At 43.0% G+C, this 14,858-nt stretch overlaps 1 protein-coding gene across 3 annotated transcripts in view; it reads left to right on the top strand.

Moving 5' to 3' along the window:
• The window catches only part of PLD1 (phospholipase D1), a 133,200-nt gene that overhangs the window by 61,032 nt on the left and 57,310 nt on the right, over positions 1-14,858 (top strand). For all 3 annotated transcript variants that reach the window (XM_019503303.1, XM_019503302.1, XM_019503304.1), the window contains exons 7-11: positions 3,179-3,237; positions 4,143-4,235; positions 10,040-10,192; positions 11,175-11,324; positions 13,156-13,239. In XM_019503303.1, the coding sequence (XP_019358848.1) occupies positions 3,179-3,237; positions 4,143-4,235; positions 10,040-10,192; positions 11,175-11,324; positions 13,156-13,239 (539 nt within the window). The remainder of the gene's footprint in view (positions 1-3,178; positions 3,238-4,142; positions 4,236-10,039; positions 10,193-11,174; positions 11,325-13,155; positions 13,240-14,858) is intronic.

Raw genomic sequence — 14,858 nt, 5'->3', positions numbered from 1 at the left:
TGCTGCTGCCAGGCAGTGGCTTCAGCCAGGCTGCAGCCCCATATCTACACCTGCGCCCCACTGTCAGCACAGAAATCTGGGGGGGCATGTGCCCCCCCCCAGGTGTCACTGGTGTGCTGTAGTCACCATTATTCTTTCCCTTTCTTAGTACTAAATGCTCTATACATAACAACCTGCTCTAATTTCTAAGGTTTTCAAAAGGTGCAAGTGATTTTGTATGCCTTAAGTTCTGGGTGCTCAACCTGAGAGGCCTGATTCTTCACAGGGTGGTTGATCTGATCAGCACTTTCTGCAGTACTGAAAACTTGCTTAAGAGCTAAGAAACTACTTAATGCCCATTTTAAGCCTCACATTAAAGGCTTACATGGTACATAAGCTGTTCAAGCATCAGCTGAAGTACGTTCATTTCTGGACACAACATTTTAAGAAAGGAGCTGGGGATGTTCTAGAGGCAGAGAAAGGATAAAAAGGTTGGAACGCCGGCTGTATGAGGACAGGTTGAAGGCACAATATTTATTTAGTTTGGAGAGCAGAGGCTTGAGGGGGGAGAGTTTTCAAATATTTGTAAAGCTGCCATGAAGAAGAGGGAGAAAAAGTGTTCTCCTTTACCACTGAGGGCAGAAAAAGAGGCAATGTCTAAATAACAGCAACATAGATTTAGTTTCAACCTCCAGAGAAACTTCCTAACTGTGAGACCAGTATGATAACAGAACAAGCTGCCTGAAAAAGTCAGAGAATCTCCTTCACTGGATGCTTTCAAGAGTAGGCATCTGCCTAGGATGGTTTAGGAACCGTGAGTTCTACATCTCTATAAGAAGTTGTACTAGGTGGCCCTCAATCTACCTTCCAACTCTAGGACACTATGATTCCTCATCTAGGACACACAAAAGGAATAAATGAATCCCAGTTCAATAAAAGCATGGAACAGTTTGTCCTGTTGTCCTCACAATAACACGATGAAATCACAAAAGAAGTGGGAAATCAGTTCAGGAAGCAGATACCATCTTGTACAAACTTTTTCAGCATGGTCTTGGTCAGTGTGTGACTCTCCAAATGTGGTAGTTCAGTAGGGCTGGCTGGATTTACAGAGGTTTTTTGAAAAGTGCTGTAGCAAAATATTGCTCCCTCTCCTTTACAAGGACAAAAGCAAAGGGAGGAGGGAATCGTGCCTCTGAGTTGCAGCTTTTTCCCAGGGGCTTTTTCTTGGTCCAACACAGTTATACACTGTTATTATTTCATACAAGTGTAACAGCTCATTTTAGCCCTGGGAGGCCAAATCTGCCACCCTAACCCACATTTTGTCATACCGTCTTACAGCATCTCAGCAGCACCACTGAGATCAGACTGTGGAGCTACTTTTACAGTTACTTGTTATTCAAAGTAGGGATCAGGCCCCAGGTGTGTTGTGATCCACCTCATGTCAAACCAGTTTCATCTGTTGGGTTCTTCATGGATTGGTAATTGCTGACTTGCCTTTTGCAATATGGCTCTGAAGCTTGGGGGGTTTTTCTCAGGCCAGGGGGAAGGTGTAGCCCCTTACCAAGCTTTGGGGTGTACAGAAGTTGTTTTTTTGCCATTAAAGTGCTTTATTGCCATGACTTAACAGAAGTACACAGCACTTTAAAAATAGGTATAGCACTTTTAAATTAACCCTTGTTAAATGAAGTATTAAATTTGAAGCGCTGTATTTTATAGCACTCTAGCAGCTGACAGCACTTCAGATAACTTCTATATTCTGGTCATATTTCTGGCCAGTGCAGAAGCCCCAGGGGGCTATAGATCACCCCCTGCCTCCTAACCTGGAAAGTGCAGGGAGGCTCACAACCCCCCTCAGCCTCCTGCCCTCCCACCAAACACTGCACTTCTGTCATGTTTAAGAGTACTGTAACTTTAGAGTGCTATTAAAAGTGCTCTACATTACAGCTCTGTAAAATGTGTACCGAGCACATCTGTACACACCCTTGGTAAGGCTGCATTCCTTTGCCAGCTGTGCATCTCCGAGGAAGATAGTGTAGACTTCACAAACGAGAAATGATGCTATAAAGAGTCCTGCTGATTTGAATTCTGACCTGGATCGCATGCAGCTTCCATTGCTGGTTTGATGAGGTCAGCTGCAGCTGTGTGTGTGGCTCCAAGATCTGGACTTTACTCTGTTAAGCTCTAGCTGGCAAACTATTTTATTAAAAAACTCGGTTCTTCTTTCTGCGTTACTGTTGTCTGACTAAACAAGAAAGTTTCCTCCTTTTTCCCCCCTTTCTGTGTGTTTATATACTTTGGCAAGTTGACCTCATGAAAAAATGTGTCTGAAGCCCATTTAATTCAATATCACGGTGGTCAGATTGTGTTCTCACTGTCAAGCACACAGGTTGCTCTAATTCACGTTCACTTTGTGATCAGAGACTGAAGAGAAGCAGAATCTATTTTACTGTGCTAAGAAAAGCCAGGGTGGTTAAAATCACTTAAGATTCTTCCTTTAAATTTACATGAAGGCATGGAGTGTATTGTCACTACTTTCTTAATGGCAAGCAGACTGTTGCTGCTCATCTTCATATCCTACTGTAATCTTTCTTGATAGCCTTAGGCATTTGTGTTATGGGGGTTAGTTTTTGAACTGACATCTATTGACAAATCTAAATATAGTACATTGAGTTGATCAGATTTCCAAGTTACGTTAGCAACTTATATCTATCCACACTCATTCTTTATGTCCATTTATTTCCTAACTTCTGTATTGTGTCAGGTATGGAATAGCCTGGCATAATACAGACTCGCATCCAGTAGAAACTGAACAAAAGAAGGCAATTCAGTCCACATAGGTCACTAGGCAGGCACCCATCAAGAAATTGCCAATTTATAACTACAGTACTAACTTGGGATGAAGTTGACCCAGCAGACTAGAGGTGAAGCTTCTAACGGGTTCTTAGTTCATGCTGCACCACACATCATAAAAACTGACTCAGCTGCCATGATTGTGTTCATTAAAGCCTGATCCATGGCTTGTAGAAAGACTTTTACTGACTTCAGTACTCTAAAGAGAGATCTAAGAGGCAGCAAGTGTTTTGTTAGGTTTTTCCATGTTTCCCTGATAGTATATGCTTTTTTATTATCAATGTTGTTTACTAAGCAAGCTGTTTTGTGGTTTCAGAAGCATGAACAATTGGGCCTTTTTGTTTTCCAGATGGAATTCATTGGTGTAAGTCAGCTGTCGTTCATCCATGACCTAGGGCCAAAGGGAATGTAAGTTGACAATCTTTTTGACTTGCATTTCATCAAGAGCATCTTTTCATAGAGATGCAGTCTAAAATGATAGTTTCCATGCCTTTCTAGCAAATAATTGGAGTATCCTCTATACTTGATGTTAAATATGTATTACTGTTCACCAAGAAATGTCACATCTTTTGGAAATAGAAAAGAATGCAAAAGGCAGAGCACCTTATATTGCAAGACTCCCACAGCCAGTTTCAGACGTTCGCTGACTTCAGTAGAGTTTATACCAATGGTTCTCAACCTTCTTAGACTCAAGGTGCGCCTTGGAAAACCCTAACTCATAGTGTTCACTTGATTTTTGACTACAGAAAAATAATAGAACAGTTTTCCTGGCACAAAGATCTCAGAAAGGCCACAACAGGTCAGAATGTTTTTAATATTATGGATTCCTATTTGAAATCTCTGGATTTATCTTGTGAATCATGTTTGCACACCTAGCAGTGCTAACATGGCATGCACCCTGAGGTACCCTTGAATGGATCTCAGAGCACCCAAGCAGGGTCATCCCTAGGGGGTGCAAATCGGGGTGACTGCCCTGGGCCCTGTGCTTTAGGGGGCCCCGCTGTAGCCGCTATGCGCTGCCAGCTCCGTACTCCGGCCACTTGCCACTTCCCCTCCCCTCGCTTCGTGCTCCGGCCGCTCGCCACCTCCCTGCCCCGCACAGGCTGATATGCTCCGGGCCCTGCACACCCCTGGGATGGCTCTGCACCCAAGGGTGACACAGAATGCTGGTTGAGAATCACTGGTTGACACTTAGGATATATGTGGTCCATTGCATGCAGTCAAGAACATGTACAGTCCTTGGTAAGTGTTTATAACATTTTGACATACAATATCAGCTCACTAATTCTTCACCATCCTTATATTTGTTTCAGAGAAGGCATGATCATGAAAAGATCTGGGGGCCACAGAATACCTGGTCTCAACTGCTGTGGTCAAGGAAGCGTCTGCTATCGCTGGTCCAAAAGGTATTCTTGTGGAGGGAGTTTTCTCTTTTAGGGTAAATTCAGAAATGACACCTTTTCCCACAAGCAAGGCTTTAAGTTGTTCTTCCTTCTCTAACTGAGATTTCCAGTCTTTTACAAAAATATGAAAACCAAAGGCATCTGTAAATTCCCAAATATTCAGGTTGGAAGAGGTTATCAATGTGCCCTTCTCCCAGTCAGTAACTCCCTTTTGGCTGACCTCTTTGCTACAGTATGAGTTCTGCTTACTAAAAATGCTATCTCATCTTTTGCTTTAAATTCTTATGGCATTTCTACCATATATGAAAAAAAAAATCCCTTTTCCTGTTGAGTGTTTCTGACTTCCTTCCTCGCCTTTAGGATTGGGTACTATTGGTAAAATATTTTATAAAAAATTTCCATAATGGTTACACAACTAAAAAAGGTTTTGATCTTATTCCATTTATTTTTTCTTTATTTCAAAGCAATTCCTATTTTTAAAACCCTTCCCTGGGTTTGTTTCCCACAAAGTTGGCCTTATCGTCTTGGTCCGTCAGTTTCAGTTCATTGTATCACACAAAGGTCAGGCCCTTTGAGAACATGCATCATGTTCAAGCTCCATAATGAATCTAGTTTCTTTTCCGTGGTACAGAAATAGTGTGCGTATTCTCTTTGGGGTGGGAATTCTCTCTTAACTGTATGTGGGTAGAGAAGCTAGCAAAAGGAGCCAGTCACCAAGGGCCCTCGGCGCTAATGTAATATACTAGTATATGAATAAATAAGTGTTAATTATGTTACAAAGAGAGATGACTGGAAATCTGGCTGGATTTCTCTCCTCCTCGGTCACCAAAAGCCACAATGAAGGTTCTGGGCTGTACTTGCATCCCCCGCGACGCCTGTTGAACCCTATTGCCTTCACGGATTAAAGCAACCGTCAGTGGTGCACAAAAAGGAGTATCCAACAACACCCCTCTTTTTAGACATGTTGATGCTTTGCAGTGACCTGATGAGAGCACAGATGGATAGCACACACAGTAAATTGGAAAGTTCCTCGTTGTAGTCACCATTCAAAGTCTGAGATCAGGATTCAGTAGCATTGCATTCAGAATATGAGCTGCTCAGTTTGAAGCTGTGGGATTTTCTTTTCTGGCAGATATTTCAAGGCCAGTCCACATCCTGCCCCCATCTTCCCTCCCCTGTCTCTTCAATCCATCTCTCTAGGGCTTCTTAACTCCTAAAATTGCCCTGAGTCAGATTTTCCGTGCAACATGCTCTTCGCCAGCAGTGGACACACCAAACTCTGGAGTGCCAAGTAGTTGAAAGGGCTGTGTTAAATGGTCCCTAGCTCTTTCCTCTTCCTTTATGTGAGTGACAAACACCAGACTGTCCTTAAATGCATCACAAAACCCTGATTCAGTTCAGACTGAGTACATGATGCAGAACTCTTGTTCTAGGCACAGTCCAATCTTATTACACTAAAATCATTGTTTTCTCAGAACAGCTTTACTACAAGTGAAGGGTTTCTCTAACTGGATTTATTTGACATATCCCAGTGTGTTGGGATTTTCATTCTGCTTTTCTGTTAACATAGCTTTGGATATGCGCAACCATTATATGGATTGCACTGCCACATGGCAGAGCAGTTCTGTGAGTTGGCTGGTAATATTTTTCCCTTGCTTGTGAGAATGGCACCTCGTTAAAACTTAATGAACGTGTTCACACCTATAAAAGAAAGAGCAGGCTCTTTTTGTGAAAGGCTTGTTTGCAAGTCACCTGAAAAGCCTGTGCTTCTGGTGTGTGCTTGCATGTGTAATGAGACTCATAAAGCCTGTGATCAAGGGGATTTGTGTCCCATTATTTTCATGGGGGCCATACGTTTTCAGGGAAACTCCAAATTTGGCAAGGAATTTTACAGTCTGCTGTTGTTGTTGTTGCTGCCACAGCATCTGAGGCCACATCCAGATGAACATGGATGTTTGATTCCCCTCTGAGATGTGGGAGGTTACCTTGGGTGGGGTAGGGGAGGCTGGGGCCAGCAGTTGTGCTGGTCCGAGCGGCCTTACCTGGGGTCCTGATGGGTGGAGAAGGTGCAGCCATGTCACTCCTACAGCTTGGAGGCTGGCTGGCAGCTGGAGTGTGGCTATGGCTGGCCAGGCTCCAGTTTTGGGCAGCACCCTGCTTTTTTTCTGCATGGGTTTTTTTGGCCCCTAGATTTCCAGGGTCAGCCCTCGCCCCCTTTTGCTTCAAGGTAGCAATGCGGGAAACACCTGAATGTGCGGATGGGTCTGTGGTGCCACATACCGCATGGCTGCATTCATCTGGATGGAGCCTAAGAGTCCCAGCCATAGACTAGGTCTCCAGTATGCTAGGCACTGTATGTATACAGAATAATAATTGTGTGTCACAAAGAACTGTGGGGCTAAGAGTAAGCCAAGAAATTACAGCTGGCTGGAGAGGGGGAACAAGGAAACAATGAAACAGTGTTGGTCAGTATGATAATCAGTGAAGCTAGTACACCACTAGTCTGTTTTCAGGTTTTTCTACATGCATCCTTGTAAAGGACAGTTTTAAGGAGGGTTTTGAGGAAGGTTAATGAGAAGCCTATGTAAAATGGGAGGAAATATAAAGGTGCTTGTTTGAAAAATTAGCCAGTGAGCAGAGTTTAGTCTTATGGGCTAGCCAGAGGTGGTACTCTCCAGTTTGTTACTGAATGAGAGATGATAAGCAGGTGGGGTTAGCTTGTGGAGAGCATGCAAAAGGAAAATATTAAACTTCAAATGACTCATTTTAAAATGACAGACCTGGGAGTGCCAGTCAATTGTAGGATGTCCTTGAGTCATCAACATGATGTGGCCATGAAAAAGGCAAATGTAATCCTATACTGCATTCATACATGCAAATAGTCTGGGAGAACTCTCCCAGGTTTGCTGTCCTGCTAGAGGAACTTACCCAGAGCCACATGTACAGACATCCAAGTTGTGAGGCCCTGAAGAGCAGAGAGCTAGCAGTGCTGACACTGTAGCTGTGAGGAAGTTGGCCTGGAGGGGTGGGGGGGAGGGAGGTGGGATTCTGTGCACACATCTCAGTGTACTCTGCAGGCTCCCTTAGTCTGCCTGACAGCAGATAGTAGCAAATAACAGCATAGGGCAGCCCTGATAGACTGATCCAAATTGCCTATGGTCAGTCTGTGTTTCCCTGCAGTACAATGTGAAGGAGGCACACTCTACTCCCTGCTGGAGCAGTAACACACTATCTCCTGGACAAGGGAGGTGGGTGCTGGAGAATTATGTGACTATGTTTCTTCTGAGAGAAGCCACAGCATGTTCAGACATTGCTTCTCCTAGGAGAAACTTTCTTGGGAGTGATTTAACCCTGGTTGTTCACAGGTTTATTTTTCTCCTGGAGTGGCCATTTTTACTCTTTTTCCCGGGAGAAACTGAATGTCTATACAAAGCCCATATGTATCAGGAGAAGTGTTTCCAGAGAAAGGGGAAGTATTAATGTTATCACCCAATATCCTGATAAGACCTCATCTGGAATACTATATACAATTTACTCACCCAGGTTCAGAAAAGGTGAACTCGGAGTAGACCAAGCAGAGAAGGCCAGGGGCATAGAGAGTCAGTCTTCACCCAACAAAGTGACAGCTGAACAGGGATCTGATTACTATGCACGAAGATGTCAGGAGGGTGAGCACCAAGGAGTTAATGTAGAACTATGTATGTTAAAGGACAAGACTGAGACAAGAATAAGTGGGTAGAAACTGACCATAAATGCATTTAGGATGGAAATCAGGAGAGGGTTTCTAACAGAGCAGTGAGGGTCTGGAATGGCCTTCTGGAAGAACCAGTAGGAGCAAAGAAAATTCAAATTACTTTTAAGATGGAGCTTGATCAGTTTTAGTGTTATGTGGTTTTTCTCAGCTAGCCAGGAGACTGGGCTCAGTGAATCAGGAAATTCTTCCAGTCCCAGTTTCCAGTGTTTCCAGGGTGCAGACAGATGTGCAGCTCCCAGCTGTAACTCAGACCATGTTCTGCAAAGTACTCTGAGTTACAATGTTATCCCGGACCAAACAGAAGTTCACTGTTGGTTCCAGCGGAGAGGGGAATCTAGCTGTGGGCAATGGATACTGCTCTCTGCCAGTGCTCACTGTTTTCAGAATGGGAGGGGAAGGAAAGGCAGAGTAGGGAGGTTGTTTTGGGGGTTTCCCATCTGGTGCTGAAGGGTGATACAGGTGAATTAGACCCCCCCCCCACCTTGGGGGGGCTCCAATACACCTGTCCCATACTCTGGGGTGGAGGTTAAAACCCCCCAAGAATTAACTCCTTCCACTCCCTTTCACCCCCTCCCATTCTGAAAACAGCAAGAGCCTGGGAACCCCACAGACACAAGTTGCAGAAGATGATACTTTTTAAAATTGTTTTTATCTGATACCTCTTGCAATGAGGGGTCAGATTTTCACCTGACTGGCCATTTTCGAAGCTGTCTGCAGCTGTGCACTTGTGTTTGGTCATGACCAAAGACTGCTTTCTGTGGCCAGATTTGGCGAAAATTGTCACTTTTGTCTGCACCCTATATTGATGCAATAAAGCAGGTGACTATGGCCATGTTTATTTAGGAGGTAGGAGGCATATTATAGGAGGTAGGAAAGAGTGAGAGAGTGAGAAAAAGGTAGGCATGTCAAACAGGGTAAGATAATTTAAAACTGAAAGGGAAAAGGTTTTTTCCTGAGTAGCTAAGGGCTGAAGTTCTCACACAACCTACCAGTCATTTATCACCTGTGTTTCAAATGTAATGCTTGTTGCTTGCCGATGAAAACTTTCCAAAATGTCCTTTTGGAAAACACTAATAGAATTAAATGAATCTGCTTTTATACACATTAAAGATTCAGATTAGACCATTGCTCCCACATGCCTGCAGATATTGCAGGGTATTAACATAATATTTTTAGAGGAAGGAACTCTTTGCTCTGCCTTATCTATTATTCATCCACTTCTCCGGAAGTCCTCAGTGGTCAGCACATACATTCTCATTTATTTTATTAGACTCTAAAGCTTAAATTTTGAAAGGCTTTAACCAGAAGTTGTCATAGAGAACCTGACTTTAATTCAAATGGTGTGTCTTTTTCTTGGATTTGGATGTTCATATATCATCATTGTCCAAATGCCTAAAAGGAGCATTCCTGTTTTTCTGCCTGCTTAGATGCTTCTAGGGCTCTTATTACTGCAGTAATTGAACCTCGCCATGTTTAATGCATTTAACCTAATACCATGCCTCTGAGGTAGGGTGGTGCTATGGCTCCATCCTACAGATGGGATCCTGAGGCACAGAGGAAGTGACTTACTTAGAATTACACATCATGTCTTTGGCACAGCAGGAAATTGAATACCGATTTCCAAAGTGCCAAATGAGTGCCCAAATCACTGGAGCGTCCTTCCTCTCACTTAAAGAAGGCTGGTGGTGTGAGTATCCAGGTGAGGGATTTTGCATACTACCTGTTGCTGGAATCACTGACCTTGAGGCTGATTCTTCCTTTGCTTTCATTTGTTTTACAGTGGTGCAACTCCGCTGTCTTAGGTGGAGTTGCTCAGGTTTTTAAGTTGGGATACGAATAAGGCTCCTGATTTCTCAACAATCTTCCAAACACAACTGGAGTTAAGCAGCTTCGCCTTATAGGTTACCTTCTGCCTCTTACCTATTTCAGGCCCTAGTGAATTGTTTAGGGTTCCCCTGCAGGGAGCACTGCTCACATTGTCTTATTTGATAGCTCATACTTTTGAAGAATGACCTGAGTGAAACCGGGGCAAATGTGTTCTCTCCCTCTCTAGGTGGTTAGTTGTGAAGGACTCTTTCCTACTGTACATGAAGCCAGATTCTGGAGCCATTGCTTTTGTCCTCCTGGTAGATAAAGAATTCAAAATTAAGATTGGTAAGAAAGAGACTGAAACTAAATATGGATTGCGGATTGACAACCTCTCTAGGTGAGACATGTGGATGTTAAGACTGTTTTTCTAGTTTTTTACTTTAAAACTTAGATTCCTTTGAACAAAAGAGCCACTTTCCTTCTACCCAGGGGATGTTAGAAATTCACTGTTTTCATAGCAAATGAGCAGAAGCCAGCTAGGGTCTTCCTTCAGGATCCTACTTCTTCATATTGGGAAGAGTCACCAGAGGAGCCCTGACACCCTGTTGTGTGGGGAGAAGACTCTGGCTCCGGGGAGCAGATCCTCAGCTGATGAGAATGAGGTGAAGCCGGTGGAGCTCTGCCCCTTTACACCAGCTGAGTCTCTGCAGCACTGAGTTGGAAAACCACTATTTAGGAGTTCTTTTAAATGTTTTAATTCAATGTTTTTAAGTACAGCCACTGCCATACACTCCTTACAGATTTCTCATGACTGGAGGGCATGATGCATATTAACTTACACACTACTTTTTTATAGTAACTTGTTCCAGTAGTTCCCCCCTTCCCCCTCCCTCCTCCCATTTCTGTTCTTTTATAATGCAAAAGGGAACATGTTGCTTTAAGCCACATACAGAATTACACAATAAAAGACATGCCAGTTAGAATAGAGTATAGGGGGGTTATGCTTTATTGTGACATGTTAGAACAGAAAATACATTTTTTTTCTTAAAAGTCTAGCATTTGTGCTGCCAGGTTCTGCTCCAAGTTACACTGGTGCTCTTCCATTTAAATCAGAGGCATGCACCAGTATGAGGGAAGGGACTGATCTAGGATACACAATGTGTGCAATAAATATCTATTATATTTACAGATTGTCAGTCATCACTGTATTTAGGAGCTGAAATATTTTTTACAAAAGACAACATCCCATAGACTCCAGAGCTGGCTACTTTTCACATTTGATTAGATGTTATCGATCTTGAATTCATATATTATCATTTTCTAACATTGCTAACAAAATGTATGCAATGTATTCATTCCATCCTTTGGTTATTTTCTAGGTCATTGATTTTGAAGTGTAACAGCTATAGACATGCCCGATGGTGGGGACAGGGAATAGAGGAGTTCATCCAGAAAAATGGCCAAAACTTTCTGAAAGATCACAGATTTGGGTCTTATGCAGCTGTGCGAGAGAGAACTTTGGCAAAGTGGTAAGCTTTAATAGGAACAGGCACTTGGCCTTATTGATCTATCATTGAAGCTTAAATAATATAGGTGTTTTAATTCACTGACAATAGATAGTGTTGATTTCTATAGAAGTATCAGAGCTTTTTTGCCTAATCTGCATAAATTTGCATTGTGGACAGAATTTTTTTGGATTTTTGACCCACATATCAGATATTGCTTTAAGAATAAAAATGATGTCTTGATGCACAAGTAAGTCATATTTGTCTGATGCCAGTTGAAGGATAGAAATGGCTCCTTAATTTAGAAGTTGCTAACCACTTGTTACTTTGACTGTGGGTTTCAAGAAAATGTTCAAATGCACGTAGAAGTTTAGGCCCCGAGGGTGTAAGTCTTAGGCTCCTAAGTGAATTCAGTGCTGTTGAACACTTCAGCCTATGGTTCTTGTCTCGTCCGTTCCCATAGCCTCTCCATCAAGCAGCTGTGCTGACTTGGGCATGTGCTGCTGCCTCCTGTCTTGCATGCACACACGAAGTGGCATAGTCCCTGAAATAACAGAAGTAAACATTACACACAGCATCAGTGGCTTACAGGATCCAATCCTAACTGCGCATTGCAGTGTTGCATTCCCTATCTTTAGGCCTCCTCTACACCTCACATATATTATGCAATTACCTGGTTAACTGCACAATTAATTTAGACTGGCTACATTTGCAAATTTAACTGAGGCACCTTAAAAATGTCCAATAAGCTAAAAAGTTATTGCTGGAAAATGTGTAATAATTGTATAGATGGTTTTTATCCACCAGTAATTTGTACATGTAGCCCTTGCCCTTGTAGCTGGGAGACCCTTCAGTTAATTGGAGCTCCCACCTATGGGGGCCCATGTGAACCACAAAGCCTGGGAGCTTACAGCTAATACTGGCTCTCAGCCACAGGAGTAGATGCCCCTGCATCTGGGAGCCCCATCACCTGACAAGGATCCCAGCCACAGGGGTACCCCATGGCCCCCCGCAACTAGGAGACTGCAGCTGCTACAGTCTCCCAGCCTTGGAGGTGTGTGGTATATCCCCCCAGCTGGGATATTGCACCAGCTGGTCTCCCAGCTATGGGGGTACGTGGAGAGCCCCTGTGGCTGGGAGCCCCATCAGCTGAGGGCAGGAGGAGGAGGCATAATTGTGTGGATCATGCATTAGATCCCATTGAGCCTTTACCTGCATGCGTAGAGGGGCCCTTACTGTCTGGTTCTGACACCATTGTCACTCTTCTGCTTCATCTGAGGCTTTATAGCTTGTCTTCTTAGTGGAGGAGAATCAGTGATGTGGAGTCGGGTATATTTTAAATACAACTTGCTTTGCTGACCTGTCCTGAAATGAGCTAGTCAGATAACATGCAGGACAGTTCTTCTTTCCAGTATCCCAGCCTAGTACTTCTGGCCTGTTTCCCAGATGTAGCTTTGTCTCAAAAATTAACTCAGTCAGAAACCATTACAGAAAGCAAGCTCACTTGTTGTTCATACTGTTTTGGAGTTCCTGAAACTGCCTCTGTGCCAAAACCTTGTATGGCCCAAAATGAACAATTCAGTGTCATCTCTTTCAAAATTCAAAATGAGCTCAGACATTTAAAAAAAAAAAAAAACCGGGATGAGAGAGACTTAGTTGCAGAACATTATCATATCATACTGGGTTCATGACAGTAGTAAGTGATGTCAAGCTTTCCTCATGTGTTGGCCAGGTGTGTGAACTTTAAAGTTGATTTTGCTTTGGGGAGAGAATTCAAAGAGCTTTTTCACTTCCAGTTTAGAAGGCTGAAAATTCTCCATCTGTGACTTCTCCAAATGCTGTGTTTGCTTTACAGGTATGTAAATGCAAAGTGGTACTTTGAAGATGTTGCTAATGCAATGGAGGCAGCTAAAGAAGAAATTTTCATCACAGATTGGTGGTTTGTATTTCTTTCGTTTGGATTCTTACCAGGCATCTCTGTTAGAACGTGCAAGACAATGCCACAATGTTCAAAGGCCGTCCAGTATGGAAGCTAGCTGTGCAGCCAGATGGTTTGGCAGCACATCTTAGAGTCTCACAAGGAGGGTTTTCATTTAGAGGCCTTTTTAGAACACTTGGCCCCAAAAATGCATGCTTCAAATCATCAGTTTTGGTGTCTCCTAAGAAATAACCTTGAAGAACTGTATCATGCATTGAAGCACCACCTAGTTTGAAAGCAGTATGTATTGCACTGCCACAATGGAGCATACAAGCCCATGCAGCAAGGGAGTATCTCAAGGGGGCAGGGTATCTCCTAATGCATTGTCCATCCCAAAGGCATTGAAGTATACAACTCATACACTGCATGGCCCACACCCTACCTTCTCCTCACCCTCATGGGGAACCAGATGTACCTGAGGGGAGTGATTCACAGAAGCATTTATGCTCAGCTTCCGTGGGGCCAGACAATGGAGGAACAAGTTCCTTATGTCCTCCCGCACAGTGCTTGCGTGTCTAAGAGGTAGGTGAGATTCAGCCCTAAGCTATTAATTGAGCAGGTATTGTTCCTTGCTCTGCCAGGCTTACTGTTGGAGCCCATGTTCTGGACTTGCCCAGTTCTGACCTATCTCCAGATGCTATATCTTGTCATGGATTTAGTTCTCTATAAGCAGGATATGTCCGGAACCACAGACAAAATCAGGAAGGGTGTGTACAGCAGTGCTCCATGCACATTTTACAGTGCTATAATTTAGAGCATTTTTTATAGCACTATGAAGCTATAGCTCTCTTAAACATGACAGAAGTGCAGCATTTGGTATGGGGACCTCTGAGGCTCCCTGCCCTTTCCAGGCTAGGAGGCTGGGGCTGCTCCACTGGTCAGAAATTTGACCAGTGTACACAAGTTATTTAAAGTGCTCTAGACTGCTAAAGTGTTCTGAAATACACTGCTTCATATTCAATACCTCATTTAACGAGGGTTAATTTAAAGCGTTCTACCCAGTTTTAAGTGCTGTAAAGCCATGCACCTGTATTAAGTCACAGCAATAAAGTGCTTCTAGTGATAAAAAAGCAACTTCTGTACTCACCCAAAGTTTGCTTTTAAGTGTTGCATGACCTTGGGAAAGTTACTTAGTGTCTTTGCATTTAATCTGTAAAATGGGCCCATTAGTATTCATCTAACTTTCAGGAGTAAGAGAGGCTTAATTCAGGAATCTCTGTAAAGCTCTTGGAGGTTCTTTGGTGGAAAGACCTGTAGAAAAGCCAGGTATTACATCAACCCTCACTAAAATGAGCCTGCACCCTAAAAGGATCATAAATAAACTGTTATTGCATGTGTAATATCAGATAATGATGTAGAGATATCATTTATCTCCTAGCTAAAATCTTTATGTAAGGCAACATTGAGTTCTCCATATGTCTTGGAATTGCAAAGCTTACACAAAAGTTATGAAAGCTCAAAGAAATGCTTCTATCATAAGCATGTTTTCAGGTTGTACTAGTTTGCTATAGTCAAACTCAAGTTATTAGGCTTGATACAGAAGAAAATAGGTGATATATGGTTGCCTTGCTATATGGGCA

The sequence above is a fragment of the Gavialis gangeticus genome, unplaced genomic scaffold (assembly GCF_001723915.1).
Source record: "Gavialis gangeticus isolate Ggan-Ray unplaced genomic scaffold, GavGan_comp1, whole genome shotgun sequence".
Classification (NCBI taxonomy): domain Eukaryota; kingdom Metazoa; phylum Chordata; order Crocodylia; family Gavialidae; genus Gavialis; species Gavialis gangeticus.
The sequence above is the reverse complement of the archived record's forward strand: the minus strand, read 5'-3'. Positions and strand labels throughout refer to the sequence as shown.